The following is an 18,868-nucleotide window of genomic DNA, read 5'->3' as shown; positions in this document are numbered from 1 at the left end:
TGAGCCCAGAAGAAGAAAATGTGTTTAGTCAAAAGTGATATTTGCACACCAGAATGCTGAATATTTATGTTTTGGAAAATTGCTTTAACCTGAGATTTGCTCAGTCCAAAGAAACGCCCGTTAGACCCTGGATGCCTGGAATTCGGGGTCCCGCGACTTGGGAGTTGAAAGCTGTGTGTGCTGTGTTTGCCAAGTGAGATTCAGAGACGGTAGCAGTAAAGGTTTTCTGGTATTCACCACATACCAGACCCTGGGCTGCGTGCAATACTCACATTACCCTACCAGATGGATAGTCAGGGCACCTACACCTTATAAATGGGGACCCCGAGGCTCGGAGAGGTTAAGGAACTTGCCCTACGTTGCACAGCTGGAATGGGGACTTGAACCTGAGACTAACTCCAAACCCACACCCATAACTGCTGTGAAATGATCTATTCAGGAGACAGTCCTGCCTGAGGACTTTGTAAATGGATCTCCCCCAGGTGACTGGAGTGTGAGAAGACCATATTTTCCATCAGTATGTCCACATGTTTATATAACCATGTCTCTTGCTTCCTTCCATCTTTGGAGCCACGGCCCTAGAAGGGGTTCTGCGTTTGCTTGGAGACTGTCTTCTAGGAAAGCCTTCCGAGTCTGGGGCTGTTCCTGCGGCTCTCCTCAGGAGCACCGAATTGGCTGGACTTTGGGAAATGGCTGAAGGCCGGTCCCATTTGGTAACCAGCACAGGTATCAGGATGAGAACCAGGGAGTTGAACAAAGAATTGCATGACTCTGAGTACAAAGACTGACTTTCTTGGTTAAAACTGCCAGAACCCATCTCAGACTCGCTTCGGCCGAAGCGGAAGGTCCGTGGTCGTGTGGGCTCCTGGCACCACTGGGTCCGCGGCTCCCGTTGAGCCCTGGGAATCCTTGTCAGCCGGAATGTTCCTCAGCTCCACCTCCCTCTGTCACCTTTCTCTCAGGAAGGTCCTACCAGTGGAGAGAGAGCTTCTCTTCCAAACGTTCCCGAAGTCCCAGGGAGGGTGCTCGTAGGCCTGTCCTCCTGTGCGTCCCGCCCTTGTCCCATCCACGTTTCAGCCTGTCATCACCACTGCAGGCCCAGACGTGGGCGGGAGTGTCTGCGAGAAGGTTTAGGAGCAGGAAAAGCGAATGTCTCCTCATTTAGCTGCCGTGGCTACAGTTCTCTTTGTTCCTCTTGCCATTTCTCTGGCTGACATCCCCACTGAAGGACCTCGGCAGGCAGGGTTCACGCTGGCCCTAGTGACAGACACATGTCAACTCTTTGGAAGGTCCTGGCAGTGGGTGGGGGCTGCCCTGGCCCTGGGAGTGTGTCCCGCGGCCTCTTACTGTTGGGGTCCTTTCACCAGGGGAGCAGCCATCAAGATTGGGTCCTGGTCAGGTGGCCCAAACCCAGCTACCTCCTCTGGGGCCCACTGACCGATGGGAAAGTCATCTGTCATCCTAGATTGGACTCCCCTAGAAATAGACCCTGAGACCAAGATTTGAGTGCAAGTATTTTATCTGGGGGGCGAGGCCAAGAAAAACCAGAGGGAAGCGGGGGAAATGAGACCTGTAATTCAGAGCGTGTTGTCAGGCAGGTGACCACTGGGGGCAGCTGGGCGGTGATCGTCCTGGGTACTGGCGGTAGCCGGCCCGAGGGGTGAGGGGCTGGGGTGTTCACTCACCAGCTGCCAGCAGGCACAGGGCAATGGAAGCTTCCAGGAGCCTTGAATTCCCCAGGCTCCCCCAGCCAGCCTCATGGGCACGAGAGGAGACAACTCTGGTGGCCTGAGAGATTCCTCAGGACACGGGGTGCCGCGCTGGCATCGGGGAGCTGGGTGGATTCCAGTGGTCACGTGGTCAGCGCTGGGGCCGGGGCGGCACCTTCAGCATCGCCACACTCAGTCTTGCTGCCTCCAGGGCCTCCGAATGCAGTGTCTTCCATTGTCCCCCTTCGCTCTGCTGGCCTCGTCCCTCCATTGTCCTCTGGTCAGGAAGGTGCAAAGCAGATGAGAAAGTTCCCTGGCTCAGCAGACGCCCAGAGAGAAAAAGGCGCCAGTCTCCCCTTCCCATAGAGGTGTCTGGTCTTGTGTGACTCCGGTAGCCATCTCTCTCTTGGCTTTTGGGTGGGTGAGCAGGGACAGTCCCCAGCTGTCCCCACTCAGCCGGTGTCTCTCCCCTTCTGCTCATAGAGGCGGGGAATGGGGATGGTATGTCTACTGCAGGACCCATCTCTGCCCCTTAAAAGTCCCAGAAGGACGGCTGGGCCCCAGTTGTCGCTGGCTCCTTGGTACGTCCTTCGTCCCCAGCATTGGGGCCCAGACAGCTAGTTCTGGGGTCAACTGGGAAAGTCCCCCTCTGTATCCTGTCGACACACAGCTGGAGGCTTGGCCAGACCCGCCATAACATCAGCCTTTGTGTACTCTCGGTCTCTGGCACAGAGAGGGAGCCTGGGAGATGGTTTTTGAACGGAGTACTGTCATTGTGTGAAGAGTGTTGGCTTTTGAGTTAGACTGACCTGGTTAAGGTCCCGGCGTCACCACCTACTGGCCCGATGAACTTGGGTCCGACTCCTCACCTGTAAATTAGGGATAATAATACTCACCGCACGGGGATTATTGCGACACCAGTCATGACAGGTGACTCTTACGGAGCACTCACTGTGTGCCAGGCACGAGGCTGAAAGCTTCTGTTGTATTACCTACCACCCCACTTTAGTCACCATCCCGTTCTATATATGGGGAAACTGAGGCATGCACTAACTAACCTGTGTGAGGCCTCAGAACGGGGGCTGGAACCCAGGCTGTGTAGCTCCGGAGGCTGTGCCCTGAGCCACGCTGCGCCACTCCCCGTCGCCTCTCGATAAACTCTGGTCAGGCAGGCACAGCCAGCATGTGGTGTGCAATGTCCACTGAGTGAGTGGTGACGGGTGATGGGGAGCTTAGGCACCGCAGGCTGGGGAAGGGACCTGGGGAGGGAACGGGGGAGGGAGGGCGCCAGGAGGAAGCAGAGGTGTGGGGGAGCCCTTGAGCCTGAGGAGTTGGCCTTGGAATCCATTTGTGTTTCAGTGTGTGCTGCTTTGGTATAAACATGCCCCAGGCAGAGGGAGAGAGAAGGAATTTAGGGCAGTTTTTTCGTGAAGGACAAATAGTAGATGGTTCGAGGCGCCAAGTTATGTGCTGATCGGGCCACCTGGAGTGTTACCAACCCGCAGCCTCTCCTGACGGGATTTTGTATGTTGACATCATTCACCACCAGGTACTGTACCCGCAAAGCCCTTGGCAAGGCCGCTAGCAGTTATTTAATGAACATCTCTCTTTAACTAGCCCCGAGCTGCTGTCCGCTTTGACCTCTCAGCAGAATCCTGGCCCCTGTGTGTGTGTTAAAGGGTTTCCTGCCTGGGTTTTGAGAAACAGCAGTGTTTGGACAACACTGTGCGGTCAGGGCTGGGCCCAGGCCAGAACCTTCCAAGGCAGCGTTAACTAGAAGTTTGTTCTCATGGGCTCATTCCGGTTTTCTTCCTCCTGAAATGGAAATGGGGTTCGCATTTCAGACCTCAACATGAGCTTTTGATTCAGAGTTACAATGTGAACGAGAAGGGGAACCAGGGATGATTTGGACCAAGCCTATTTTATAGATGAGAAAACTGCAGCACAGTGAAGTTGAGTGACTCGTCCAGGGTCACACAGCTTTCAGTGACAGAAATGAGACCTGCATTAGCTCACCTGGCTTCCAGGCAGGAGATCTTTACAGTGTGCCAGCCTGCTTTACCACACGAGGGAAGGGGTGTGTGGTGGCTAAGAGGACAGGCCCTAGAGTCATACAGACCTGGGTTCAAGTCCCAGCTTTGCCACCCTCTAGAGCTGTGGGCCCAGGAGAATTAACGTATCATCTCTAAGCCTCAGTTTCTTCGTCTGTACCACTTCCATTGGTATGACACTTGGCAGTTACTCAGTGTGAGTACCAGAGTGTGTCAGTCTTGGGGACCATCTTAGAATTGGGGCTCCCACACCACCCATGGGAGAGGACGCTGGCTAGTTTGGTCACGTGACCATCTCTGACTCAGTCACCTGGCCAGGGACAGAAGGGGGTACTCTAGCCATGCGGTGTCAAATGCCCAGGGTTAGCCCCACCCAAACCATAGCCAAAGAGGTTCTGATACCAGAAGTGAGGGGCATATTGAACATACAGAAACACCGGTACCTTCTATAGGGCCCCCCCAAAACCCAAGACAGAGAGAAAAGTGCAGTGTTTCTTAACAGTGAGAGCTTCTAAATGCAATGGATGTAAGAAAAGGAAGTAGCTGCCAGGGATGGCCTGTGCTTTTCTTTCTTTTTTCTTTTTTTAATCCATCAACAGACGCAGTAGACTCAACCACGTGCAAAGCCCTGGACTACGGGCTTTGAAATCTGACAGACCTGAGTTCAAATCCTGACTTAACGACTAACACCTTCATCCATTCAATAAACATTTACTGCGCATTTAGCCAGGATGCCAGTGTTGTCATAGGGGACATTCACTGTGTGACCTTGGCAAAGTTACTTGACTTCTCTGAGTTTTCAGTGGAGGGGATGTGGGGATAAAAGCCAAAGAGCATGGTTGTCAAGAGTGTACAATCTGGTGTTTGCTTTTTTAGGTTCATACCCCATAAAACATTTTTACTCATAACATTTCTGATACCCAATGCATGGGGCTTTTCTCCACACCAACAAATTCACCATCTCTCCCGACACCGAGTGGGTGCCCCAATTCTGATACTAACTGCCTGGGGTGAGCTCAGACCCCACAAGACTGCCCTCACGTAAGACGCTAATAGCAAGTCCCACGTTGTCACCCGTACTTCTGACCGACCCAGCGATAAATCAAGTTCTCGTGACCTCTCCCTCGTGCCCCGTAATGGGTAGAATGGCCCACAGAACTCAGGAAGGCACTTTACTTACTACTAGCAGTTTATTGTAGAAGACACCACTCAGAAACAGCCAAATAGAAGAGATGCACAGGGCGTGGAGGGGGGTGGGGCATGGAGCTCCCATTCTCTCTGTAGGGGCACCACCCTCCCGGCATCTTGATGTGTTCATCCCTCCAGAAGCTCTCTAAACCCAGTTAGAGGCGTTTTCATGGAAGTTTCATTACGTAGACATAACGGATTGAATCATCGGCCATTGGTGATTGAACTCGGCCTCCAGTTCTTCTCCCCTCCCAACGAATGAGGGTTGGAGCTGAGAGTTCCAACCCTCTAATCATGCTTTGGTTTTTCTGGTGACCAGTCTCCATCATGAAGCTATCTAGGGACTCTGCCATCTGTCCTCTCAGCATACAGAAGATACTCTTATTACTCTGGAGATTCGGAGGGTTTTAGGAGCTGTGTGCCAGGAACGAAGGACAAAGACTAAATATTTCTTATTGTATCACCCCTTGGCTCTGCCGCTTGCCTGCTGCGTGATGTCAAGCACGTTCCTTAACCTTCCAGGATCTCAGTTTACTCATGCATACAATGAGGATACCAGTAGACCTTCTCCTGGAACTTTGTAGTGAAGATTAAATGGGAAAATAAAGTACTCAGAACTCTGCCTGGCACCTGGTATGCTCTCAGTAATGTTGGTTATTATCACCATCATCATCACCACCACCATCATCACCACCACCACCATCATCACCACCACCATCACCACCATCACCATCATCACCACCATCACCACCATCATCACCACCATCATCATCACCACCACCATCATCACCACCACCACCACCACCACCATCACCACCATCACCACTACCATCACCATCATCACCACCATTATCATCACCACCACCATCACCACCACCACCACCACCACCATCACCACCACCATCATCACCATCACCACCACCATCACCATCACCACCACCATCACCACCACCATCACCACCACCATCACCACCATCACCACCATTATCATCATCACCGCCATCATCACCACCACCACCACCACCATCACCACCATCACCACCATCATCACCATCATCACCATCACCACCATCACCATCATCACCACCACCATCACCATCATCACCACCATCACCATTGTCATCATCACCATCATCACCACCACCATCATCACCACCACCACCATCATCACCACCATCACCACCACCATCATCCCCACCACCATCATCACCATCATCACCAGCATCATACCAACCATGCCATCTTCAGTTACTAGAGCAGGAAAGAGAGGTAGCCGAGAACATAGGAGATACAGTCCTTCCCTGCAGAAATTATAGTACAAGAAAACTGAAATAGCCCCCTAACAGAGCTTGTTACAGAGGCACAGAGAAGTGATAATTACAGCTTGAGTGAAAGGGAGTCAGGAGAGGAAGGAGGTACAGCCAGGGGGAACGTTTAAAAAATACCCATCTGATTAGGTGAGTGTCTGCCTAAAACCTTCTGTGGCTCCCTAGTCCTCCGGATAAGCCCAAACTCCTTATGTAGCAGCAAGGTGTGAGCAGACCTGTCTTTTTCCAGCCTCAGCTCGCTTTGCACACACACACCCCGGCCCTTCCTCCCCACTTCACTTGTCCACACTTGCCTTTTCAGCTGTTCCGAGTCTGCTCCTTGGCCCTCTACGCCTGCTCCTGCTCCCACAGGCGAGTCTTAGGAAGGTCGGTTTCCACGGTGCTCACTAAATCACCCCACACTTAGATATGTTTCATCACTAATTAATGTGTATTCTCAGGGGCTGCATTAAGGGGCCTCACCTGTCTTGTCTACTGCTTTGTCCTGTGTGCCTGGTACCGCCACCCAGTCAGTGGGTCATTATGGTGCACCTACTGTGTGCGAGCCTTGTGTCTGACATGTAGATACTCCAAGTATCTGTTAACTGGGTGGTTGGGTCGACTCTGAGGTGGAATGGGGGTTGGTGAGACACAGAAGCACAGGGGTCTTCCTACGCAGAAAAGGAATGCGCAGACAGAGCAAGGGGCTGGGGACTCGACCCTGCTGGCTCCCTGCTGGCTCGAGGGCCCTCCCTTAGCGGGCAGAGCGTCTCCCACCCTTCCCTGTAAGTGCCCTGGTACGTCCCGGCTGCTGCCGCTACTATGTGAGGGCACTCACCATAACATACGCTCTCCACTATTGGTCCTTTGTTCTGAACACAGGCTTGGGCCGGAACATGGCACGTTCTGGGCAATGTGCTACAGCACTGGGAGCACAGCTTAGGACAGAATCCTTCTCTTTCAAGAAGCTTGAGTGGATCTGAAGTAGTTGATCTAACTTGGATGGCCGTTGAGTCCTAGACATAAACTCTCAGACGTCAAAAGATTGAGCGGCTCTTGCATCTTCCTGGAAAGTGTGGCTTTTCATACAAAGGATATAAATGAACATTTCTCTTTGCCAGCACTCACCGAGCGTGTGTTATGTACCTGGGGAGATGGAGGGAAGTAACAACATGGGAGCACGACCCTCAATGAGCTCACAGCCTCGTGGGGCAGGAGAGATGGGAGGAAAGAGGGTCACTGCCTCAAAAATGAAAACAGCCTTGTCTCACACCATCCACCAAAACCAAGTCCAGACGGTCCAAGGAATTCCATTTGAAAGGCCAGATTGTAAGTTTTAGAAGGAAGAAAAGGAGAATATCTTTCTGACTTCAGCAAAGAATTTCTAGAAAAGCCATCAAGTGTGAACCACAGAGGGGAAAAAATACACCTGTTCTACCACATTCAAATTATGCATTCTGCTCATCAGAAAATGTGGTTTAAAAAAAAAATGACCAGGCAGCCCACCAACTGGAGAATACGTTTACTCTGGACACGTATTAGTTTGTTAGGGCTGTAGTAACAAAGGACCACAAATTGAGTGAGTGTCTCAAACAACAGAAATTTACTGTCTCGCAGTTCTGGAGGCTGGGAGTCCGAGATCCAGATGTTGGTAGGGCCCTGCTCACTCTGCAGGTTCTTGGAAGGTTCTGTTCCAGACCTCTGCCTTTGCTTCTGGTAGTTCCTTGGCCTGTGGCAGCATAAATCCAGTCTTCACGTGGTATTCTCTGTGTGTGCGCGTGGCTGTGTCAAAGTTTCCCCTTTTATAAGGGTGGGCCTGATATTGGATCAGAGGCTCACCTCCTCCAGTAAGACCTCCTCACGAAGTACATGTGCAGAGACGCTGTTTTCAGATAAGTCCCTTCTGAGATGCTGGGTGTTGGGACATAAACATACGCCTTTTGGTGGGACACAATTCAACCCATCACAACACATGACTGCTGAATAATTGAGCAGTATCCATAGTATTGAAAAGCCTTCTTACAAATGAATGAGAGAAAGACAAATACCCAATAGAAAAAATGGCACTAGGAAACAAACAGGGCTTTCAAAGAAGAGAAAGCATGAATAGTTGATAAACATGAAAAGATGTTCCCCCTTTCAAGCAGTCAGGGAAATATAAGCTAAATCCACAATAAGATATCCCGTGGACAGGAAATGATTAGAAAGGCTGATCGTAACAGACACATACAGTCCCGTGCGAAATGTGTCTTGTAGCCATGCCCCGGGCAGAGCAAGTATTCCTATTTCAGTCGAACCATGACTAGGTGGCCAATGAAATGCAAACAAAACCTATTTTGGCAACCACACAGTCCCACGCTGGTGACGGGGGCAGACCTCTGGCTCCCTCTGCTAGTGGCTGCAAAGTTAGTTTAGCCCTTTCGGCCAGTGCTCTGGCAGTTCATATCGAGAGGCAGCAAAAGGTCTGGGTATTTTTTTTTACCTATCTCCATATATTCTTGGACCCAGTAATCCCACCCTGGCTTTTCTTGGAAGGATGGAATCTAAAAGAAGAAAATTGCCCTAAATGCCCAATTTTAAGTGGTCAGAATTAACCCCGAGTACCTCGCAATAGGAAAAAGGTTAAAGTAAATTACAGTATTTCAGCCCAACGGATTCTTCTATGCAGATGTTAAAAATGGTGCTTTCCATGTCTAGATAGTAAGTAACACGGAAAAGGTGTGTCTATTTAAGTTTAGAGGACAGGGAGGATTTGAGAATTCGCCTGTGTTGTCAGCACAGCTATGCAAATACGGTTCTGGTATACACCAGATCTGGAAAGGGACCCGAAAGTGGGAGGGCTGGAGAAAGGAACGTATTGGATGAAATGTGTGAAGCGCTGGAATGGGGGCTGGATTTTGCTTTTTTTTGTTTCTGCTTTTTAACCAATGCATTCCTACTTTAATGTTGTTTGTGCAGTAAGTGGCGAGACAAAATGTTTCTCTCCACCTGTGAGAACAAAGGCAGGAGAGCTCAGAGCAGCCGAGCTCCGGCTTGGATGAAAGTTGTGTGCACACGTCTGAAACCCTCTGCTAGGCGAGGAACAGCCGTGTTCTGTAGAAGCACTTCAGAAGAAGTATGGCGGGAGGAGAGCTGGGCTGTCGTCTTCCCCAGAAAGCGCCTTTTGTCCCAAATGGTTGTCTTTGATTTCCTTTTTATCGATTAGAACTTAGCTGTGTTCAGAGGCTGCAGGGAGAGAGCATTTTTGTCTGGGAAGAGAGCAGAGCGTTTGCACAAGACGGCTGCTGGGAGCGTGCAGAGTTCTGGATTCGTTTGAGTAATTCACAGTCTATTTTGGTTCTCCCAAGCTTCCCGCGTGGTGCAACCAAATTAAGCTCCCCCGGGCTCTTGAAAAAGGAAACAACGCCTGTTTATTTGTGACATTGCCTTGGAAAGGGAAAAGGTAGCAGTGGCACTCAGGTCCTTCCCCCACCGCAGCTTCCGTTCTCTTGAGGGTGGACAGAGTGGGTGACACATCATGCTGATGACCTCTCTTCGACCAGGATGAGGCAGCGGTGAGCCGCCAGGTGGGGGGCTCCCAGGGTCATCTGGATTGCAGTTGTTCCAGGTGCCGTGAGGATGGTGGTGGAGACGGTCCTGGCCTTTGCAGAAAACGAGAAAATAGCCAATAAGGACAAAGTACCACGAAAGAAAGAACACAAGGTGATGTGATGGAAAGTGATGAAAGCGGGGAATTGTTTCCCAAAGGGCGGTGGCGGAAAGCTCCGATGAGGACGTGACAGTTGAGTTGAGATTCCCAAGCTGAGGGAGTGGCAGGTACGAGTCCTGGGGCCAGAATGGTCTTGTGTTTTCAAGGACTAGAAAGAGCGCAGATGCGGCTGGTGGATGAGGTCTGAGGTGTCGCAGGGGCCAAGTTATTGATGTTCATATTTAGATCCTGGTGGACCCCTGGCTCTCAACTGGGCGATTTTTCCTTCAGGAGACATTTGGCGCTGTCTAGAGACTTTTGAATTGTCATCATCGGGGGTGGTATATGCCTGGCCTCTACTGGGTAGAGACCTGGTCGCTGCTAAATATCCTCCAGTGCACAGGACGGCCCCCCACGGCACTGTGACCCCGCCCCAAGTGGAAATGGTACCAAGGTTGGCTGGCCCTATTGCAGGTGACGCTAAGGGTTTTGGATTTCATTCTGAGAGTGATGGAGGGTGCTGTGCAGGGAAGTGAGAGAACGGCCTGGTTCCGTTTTCTTTCGTAAATCTCAAGTATTGGACCAAATGACTCCAGCTCTGACACGCCAACCTTCTCTGACTACACGTGGGTGGGAGAAGGGAGACTTCAGAGAGTTGGGGATCCTTCCGGGATAGGCAGTCCGCCCTCCGTGGGACAGCTGAGCCCACTGCCCGGGAGGAGACTTGTGTCCCATGCTTGGGGTTCTGTTTGCATAAAGAAGAAAGCCCTAAGGAAGAAGTGGAAGGATAAGAATTGCAGCTTGATCCTTGCCTTGCAGCCGGTGCTTTTGGCCTCTTCCAGTCTGGGGAAAAAATCAGTCTGGTTGCTCTTAACATTTGTTCAGGCTAGAATCCTGTATAAGAGAAAAATCTGAAGCAGCCCGAGGTTCATAGGTTTAGTTAAGATTTCTCCACCTCCACGCTATTGATATTTTGGGCCAGACTATTCTGTGGGGGAGGGCGGGCGGGGGTCCTATACTTCGTAGAATGTTCAGCCGCATCCCTGCCTCCACCCACAAGATGCCAGTAGCACCCCCTCCCCAGTTGTGACAACCGAAAATGTCTCCAGACACGGCCACATGTCCCTGGAAGTGGGGGGAGGGTAAAATTGCCCCAGGTTGATGTCAGTTGCCCCAGGTTGGTGCCAGTACTTATGGGGTGTCCACAAAGATCACTGTAAATCCCACGATCCTTCAGGAAAGGGGTCAGGTTGGGGAGCTCCTAGACTGGATGGCCCTGCTTTCCGTTCCTTAGCAGCTGGCTGCTGGTCAGCTTTTAAATGTAGCATCAGACACTTCTAGGGAGCAGAGACTAAGAAGACCCTGGCTTCGGGAAGCCTCCCGGAATAGTTTGCCCTCAGGTTGTTTAGAGCTTCAGTGTTTGATATCCACGTGGATGTATGTGCCACACAGTCTGGGCTGGGAGCCCTGAGTGTAGTGAGGACTCTCCACTTTCTCCAGGGCTGGGTTAAGATCCGACCTTGCGACCCAGTGTGGCCACTTTCCAGCTGTGTGGCCTCGGACAAGTATTTAACCCCTCTGAGCCTCAGTTTCCTTATCTGTTAAATGGGAGTAAAACTCATATTTCAGAGACTTATTATGAAGACCGAGCCAGTTATTACATGGAAAGTGCTTAGCAGAACACTTGACAGGTTGCATTGATTTATCGTTGATGCTTTTGTTACTACATTGTTGCTGCGGTTAAGCGTTCTAAGAACAGAAAGAGCTTTCTGACATTAAAAAAAAACTGGGGGGGCAGAGGCTAAAAGAAGTCAAAGAAAGAGGCACCCACTGTCGACTGATCCGCCCACAGAAGCCCAATTGTGAGCTGCTGGGATCAATTTCCTGCGTGGTAGGTGCAAAATAAAAGGAAAAAGGCAACTTCCTATTTCCTTTCTCTGCAGAATGAAGTGGAGCTGGGGGAGCTGCTTCTGTCACTGAATTACCTCCCAAGTGCTGGGAGACTGAATGTGGATGTCATTCGAGCAAAGCAACTTCTTCAGACAGATGTGAGCCAAGGTTCAGGTACAGTGTGATCCCCTCCTTCCCCCATTTCTTTAATGGGCCCTCTATGTTTGTTGGACGCAAAGGACCCAATTTTCGTTCTCAGCATCCTGGATACTGTTAACAAGATAAGACCCTGTGAGGGTAGAGAGCATCCAGAACTAGGATGTTAGTTCAAGAAGAAAAACAAATGATCAGCTGTGTCTTAGAATGAGGCAGGTAAATGATGCCATCTCATAACCCCATTGGAATTGGGGATTCGACTGAGACCAGGTGTGACAATGACCGAAAGCTAGATCCTCTTTGTATACTTGCAGCCCCCCTAGGAAATCCCTTGGCTTTCCAGATTCTATACCTGCAATAGAGACACCATCCTCCAGGTGGCGGTAGTGTGCATTGAACGCGCATCCTAATCCGGGAGTGGTGGACACACCCTAAGGTTTTTTCCCAGCTCATTTCAAGTTGTACCATAAATCTTTATAAATCCCAGCCCTGAAAAGACTGTTGTAGTTAAAGTGTCTGCTTTATGGCAAACCAATTCCAACACGACTTAACGAAACGGAAGAGATTCCATTCTATCTGTATGTAACTCCTCCCAAGACAGCAAAGCGGTCATGAAAGCAGCCATGGTGGCTGGGATCTCTTCAGCTCAGTGGTGGAAATACTGTCTTCTCTAAGTGCAATAACTAACATAAATTGCTGTTGCTATCAGGTGACAGCTGAATTTAGAAGACAGTTTGCCCTCTCGAAAACCACATTACAAAAGCAAGTTTTAAAGGGTCCAGTGGAGAGAATGGTATTAAGGCTGGAGAGTTTCAGACTCATCACAGTGGGAGGGTCTGTATGACAAAATGATTAAGGGTTTCAGAGTCAAACTGCCTGGAACCAAATCCCATTTCTAGTGCTTGCAAATAACGTGGCCTTGGGAGAGTTACATAACCTCTGGAAGCCTCAATGTCTCCATCTGAAAAACTGACAGAATACCAGTATTCATCTCATTGGGTTGTTTAAACAATATTCAGTTAGATAACGTACGTGATTCTCACTGTAAACTGTAAAGGGATTTAAGCACGAGCGTTAGAATTCTGCCATCTCTCTTCTATGTGTGGACGACGGGCTCCCCACCGCAGTGGGTGTCCAGAACAGAAAGCCAAGACAGGCTCTGGGTCTGGCTCTTCCTCCACTAGCCAGATCTCAGGCAAATCATCTCTCATCCTGAGTTGTCCCTTTTTTCATCTGTAAAATGAACACAATGCCTGACACATGGGGGGAGCTCGATAAATATTGGATGGCTGGAGGAAGAGAGGAAGGGATGAGCAGATAAGCAGCTATTATAGATGGGGGAAAGGAGGAATGAAAGGAGGGATGAATGCCTGGACTGATGGATGGATAGAAAAATAAAGAGATGAAAGGATGGGTAAGTGGTGGAGCTGTCAGCTAAGTGGGAAGATGAATGGATGGAAGGGAGGCAGGGAAGGAGGGGAAGGAATGAAAGAAGGAAGGAAGGAAGAAGGAAGATGGATGGGTGGGAAATTGAATGGATGAATGGATGGATGGCTTGGGTTTCATGATCTCCAATATTCTCTGATGTTATATCCAATTCTCAGACCCCTTTGTGAAAATCCAGCTGGTACATGGACTCAAGCTTGTGAAAACAAAGAAGACATCCTTCTTAAGAGGCACAATCGATCCTTTCTACAATGAATCCTTCAGCTTCAAAGTTCCCCAAGAAGAACTGGAAAATGCCAGCTTAGTGTTTACAGGTAGGGGGTGCGCCAGACCCTGATGACCCCCAGGTGAGGTGAAGTGTGTTCAGCATAACTGTTTTAGAGGTAGAAGGCACCTAGAGAGAGTAACATTTAAACACTTCACGTCTGGTGTTTAGCTACTTGGGTTTGAATCCACTTACCATCTGTGAACTTGGACAAGACTCGTAGAGCCATATAGTGTAATTGCTACAACTGTAAACTTGGGAGCCAGATTTCCTGGCACTTACTCATAATTCCTGAAGCCTTGGCAAGTTACTGAACCCCTCGAAGCCTCAGTTTCTTCTTCTATAACATGCAAGTGATAATAGTGCTTGCTCTTTAGGTCTGTTGTGGAGATGAAGTGACTTACAACTTTGGAATAACAGCGAATGCTCACTTACAAGCTTCGATGCTATGACTCAAGTAGCTTATAGTCTAATAGGGAAAGGAGAAAATAGGGTCACCTGTGTTAGAAGGGGATTTTGAAAGGCTTCCCAGAGGATGTAGTGTTTAACTAGAGGCTTCAAGTGCCACTCTCTGGTAATTTGAATCTGTTGTGTCCAGGGTGTATTAGTTATCTACTGCTGCGTAACAAATCAGCCTAAACTTGAGTGACTTAAAACAATGCACATGTATTATCTCATAGTTCCTGTGAGTCAGAAATCCAGGCATGGCTTTCCTGGGTGCTTCTGGCCAAGGTTCCCTGACAGCCTGAAGTCCACGTATTGCTTGTGGCTGCAGTGTCATCTGAAGGCCCAACGGGGGAGGATCTGTTTTCAAGCTCACTCACGTGGTTAGTTGTTGGCAGGCTTCAGCTCCTTGCAAGCTGTTGGGTTGAGGGCCTCAGTTCCTTCCTGGGTGTTGGCCCGTTGACCTTCCTCAGTTCTTCGTGGGCTTCTCCACAGGGCAACTCACAACATGGCAGATGACTTGTACAAATTCAGACAGTTGTACACTCCTCAGAGTGGGCAAATGAGGGAGCAAGAAAGGGTGGGCATCTGACACTGTTACCCTTTCCAACAAACGTAGCCCATGCTTGTTCTAATGAGTGACACAACCCGAAGATGTGTAAGGACGAGGGATCAGAAGAGCAGAGGGGTGAACTGCATGGGCTGTGGGGGCTCCCGGCTGTGTGGCCTTGGACGAGATGTGTCAGCTTAGGTTTTCTCCTCTGTACAATGGGGGTCACCTTACAAGGACCCCTCAACGGGATTGTCATGTGGGTGAAATGAGATGACTTCCTGGCCCTGGGCTGAGCCTTGTGCCTGGCACATAGCAAGCGCCGAGTGACTGTGAACTAGTCACTGGGAGGAAATTTTGCTCTCTTCCTCGTGCCCTTTCCACTTCCTTCTCCCTGAAGTCTGCACCTTTAACGTCCTGGTGTGGAGCGTTCCACACTTTTTCCCTTGTTCCCACGGACATCCCCTACGTGTAGAGGACTCGGCTCCTTTAAACGGTATTCATTCATTCAAGGAGCGGGTAGTAAGCGCCTTCTCTGTGCCAGACACTCTTTCCAAGTGCTGGGGAATGTAGTGGTGACTAGAACAGGCCATCCCTGCTCTTGTTTCCAGAACAGTCTGCGTACATCACTCTGAAACTCGCTTTTGCGTCATGAACAATGGATGTGTTCAGTCCCTCCGGGTCAACGTAAATACGAAGCCCTCTAACTATGTTTAATAACTGTGTTATATACCATCCTGTGTTCTGCTGTGATAAAAGCTGGGGTTATTCATTGGCGGGGGTGGGGATACCAGAGCTTTAGCGAATGTGATGAGAACTCTGGAGGACCCTCCCCGGAAAAATACACAGAAGGAAAGAAAATTTTACAGACAGGTCAGAGGTTTTCTGAACCCCATATGGGAACCCCATAAGGCAGGAGCCTCAGAATTGGAGGCGCACGCCCAGCTGCTCACCCTCCACACATCTCTTCTTACACCCACCACACTTGAGGTGGCATTTGTCCGCTGTGCCCATCAGACAAGGGCTGTGCTCTCTGTTCATGAGACTTTGGGGTTTGGGGCTCCTACCTCAGGGGTTCCTCTCCTCAGGTTAAAAGCCCATTGAAAATGTTATTTATAGAGAAGGAAGGATCGCGGGCCTCCATGCCCCTTTGAAAAAGGAATTGTCAACCTTGGCTGCACTTCAGAATCGGCTGGGAGGTTTAAAATGCTACCAGTGGCCAGACCCCAACCCCAGAGACTGAACTGGGCTAAGGCAGGGTCCTGGGCTGGCACGTGCTCTCTTTCTGTCTCTGTCTCTCTCGCTCTCTCTCTCCATATATATATATTTGTAAAGCATCTCAGGTATTTCTAATCCTCAGTCAGGGTTCAGAACCCCAGCTCTGAGTGGAGATCCAGCTAGGGTGACATTTTATATACATAAACAGCACTGGCTGGAATAATAAAACAAAGGCGGATTGAGCTGGGATGTATCTTGGCAAAGCTATAGTTCTCCTGAATTCAAATCCATAAGGGTCTAAGTTGCTTTATTTATCAACTAGGGGAAAGAGCTGTCACCTCCAGACTAAGGACCTGAAACCCAGCTCATTCGCTTGTTTCCAAACATTCCATAACAAAAGTAAGGTTGAACTGTAATTTAAGCATTTGCTGAGAATCCTGGTAAAAGCCTGTAATTAGCTGGGCTGGGCTTTCTGAGCAGTTCCTTTCTTGTGTGGGATTCTTCTGTAATTTTCAATCAGGTGATTTCTGCAGCTGAAGTTTCAAAGAAAAGAGGGAGGGAAATTGCTTTTCGACTCCTGAGACAGCAACAGGCAGTCCGCAGGCCATCTGGGAAAATAGACTGGGGTTGTTGGCCAGTCAGATTACTGGGCTGTGATTGGAAGTAGTGGAAAAAAAGGAAAGAAATGCAGCTTGACGATGGCTCTTCAAAAAATTAAAAATAGAATTACCATATCATCCTGCCATTCTACTTCCAGGTGTGTACCCAAAAGAATTGAAAGTAGGACTCGGATATTTGTACACTCATGTTCACAGCAGCGTTCCTCACAATTGTAAAAGGTGGAAGCCATCCAATTGTCTTATCGATGGACAGATTAATGGATAAACAAAATGTGGTCTATACACATAATGCAATGTTACTCAGCTTTAAAAAGGAAGGCGGTTTCCTCCAACATGGAGGAAGCTTGCGGACGTTACGCTGAGCGAAGTAAGCCAGATATGAAAGGAGAAATACTGTATGATCCCTTTTTGTATGAGGTAACCTAGAGTAGATAAGTTCAAAGAGACAGAAGGTAGAACATAGGTACTGAGGGAGTGAACGGGGAGGGAGAACGGGGAGTCAGTGTGCGATGGGTACGAGGGCAGTTTGGGGAGATAAAAAGATTCCGGGGTGGATGGCACTGATGGTTGCCCACCAAGGTGGACTGTCATCATGCCACTGAACTGCACACCTAAAATTGGTTAAAATGATAAATGTTACATTACGTGCATTTCACCTCAATTTAAAAAAAAGAAAGAAAAAGAAAAGAAAAGCAGTGTGAGCTCCCCAGAACCTAGAATTCGTTTCTCTGAGCAGCTCAGCGTAGTCCCTGGTTGCTGGGGCCGGACCCTGGAGATTGTTCTTTCCGTGGGACAAGTCACCGTTCTTGCATTGCCACTCTGAGGGGGTAAGTACAGAGGTTAGGGCCCAGACCCTTGAGCCAGATGCCTGGGGTTCGCTGTGTGACCTTGGCACTTTCCTTGGCCTCTCTGTGCCTCAGCTTCCTCATCTGTAAAATGGGGATAATGGTCCTTACCTCAGTGGGTTGTTGTCAAGTCCAAAATGGCTTCATGTATGTAAAGGCTCAGAAAGTGCTCATAGATATTAGCTGTTATTTTTGTTACTGGAAGGACGTCAAATTGATGCAACCAGATGCCACCTAAGGCTTTTCTGAAAGAAGGAGGGGAATAGATACATAAATAACATATTCTACCCACTTTGTCAACTTAGACGGGTCTGAGTTTCTGTGGTAAACCCAAAAAGGGAAGGAAAAACGGATTTTTCAGCCTGACCTGGGTGGGGTATTACTGTCTTCCTATCCCCTCACCCCCGCCAACGTGAGAGGACAACCCCTCTGTCCACTTGGAGGTGAAGTGTTGGTGAAATTGCATGGGTAGAAGGAGCTAGATGTTAGGTCATGCTCCTCCTTCGGTTCCCCCGAAGTCTACCGTGGCTTCCTGGCTTCCTGAAAAGCACAACTTATTCATCTGGTGAACTTGGTCAAGAGGCACTTGGCTTTGGAAAGGTTCCCAGTGCCTGAAAGGAGCAGGCGTGAGAGCGTGCTGCCTACGGCGGGGGGAGGGGTGCAGCTCCCTGGGTTGGGAGCTGACCAGGTGTCAGTCGCCATGCATTAAATTGTTTTGAGCACCTACTGTGTGTCCAGGACTGCCCATTAGATGCTGCATATTCAATAGGGAAGCAGACGTTCGTGACACGTGTTGTCATCGAGCCTGATCCTCGCAGGGGGCAGACATGGACCAAATGCCATGCTGATAATGATTTCCTCGTGCATTGGCCTCGGTTCTGACGGAGAGAGGCAGGCCGTAGAGTAGCATGCCCGCAAGTCGGGGAGTAAGGTGCCGTGGGAGCTGGGAGCTGAAGGTTGTAGGGGTGAGGGGCGATCAGACAGGCCTCCAGGAGGGAAACTGAGGTCTGGATGAGAAATAGAGGAACCTGAGGTCTGCCAGGTTGCTGGGGATCTGCATGGAGGACCCGTACCCTGCTGCCCGCCTGCCCCATTAGAGTTTCTCAAGGCCGCTGCTGTAGGAGTTAAGCTGGGCCCCTTAACATCTTAGAAGGGGCCCATCAGGGATAAGCAGTGCCGCGCACTGGGGCACAGCGAGAAGGAAAAGCAGGCCATGACTGAGGCCCCTTGCTTTTGCCACCAGCTCTGTCTGGAGCTGGGACCAGCGTACATAGCGCCCGTAACCTCAACACACATAGGCATCTCCCTAGGGATTTGTGAGAATAGAGATTCTGACTCATTTGGTCTGGGGTGGGGCTGGGAGTCTGCATTTCTGACAGCTGCTGCGGGTCTGCAGACCACGCTTCGGGGACCAAATCCATAGAAACCCCAGGAAGTACAGCAGGGCGAGTGACAGTCACTCCACTTGTTAGAAAGATCAGACTCCAGCAG

The 18,868-nt window shown here is 49.8% G+C and overlaps 1 protein-coding gene across 11 annotated transcripts in view; it reads left to right on the top strand.

Moving 5' to 3' along the window:
- The window catches only part of SYT17 (synaptotagmin 17), a 51,617-nt gene that overhangs the window by 16,119 nt on the left and 16,630 nt on the right, over positions 1–18,868 (top strand). For all 11 annotated transcript variants that reach the window (XM_033101265.1, XM_033101270.1, XM_033101269.1 and 8 more), the window contains 2 exons: positions 11,887–12,007; positions 13,594–13,749. In XM_033101265.1, the coding sequence (XP_032957156.1) occupies positions 11,887–12,007; positions 13,594–13,749 (277 nt within the window). The remainder of the gene's footprint in view (positions 1–11,886; positions 12,008–13,593; positions 13,750–18,868) is intronic.

The sequence above is a fragment of the Rhinolophus ferrumequinum genome (genome assembly GCF_004115265.2).
Source record: "Rhinolophus ferrumequinum isolate MPI-CBG mRhiFer1 chromosome 15 unlocalized genomic scaffold, mRhiFer1_v1.p scaffold_54_arrow_ctg1_1, whole genome shotgun sequence".
Taxonomy (NCBI): domain Eukaryota; kingdom Metazoa; phylum Chordata; class Mammalia; order Chiroptera; family Rhinolophidae; genus Rhinolophus; species Rhinolophus ferrumequinum.
This window is presented reverse-complemented; position numbering and strand designations above follow the sequence as displayed.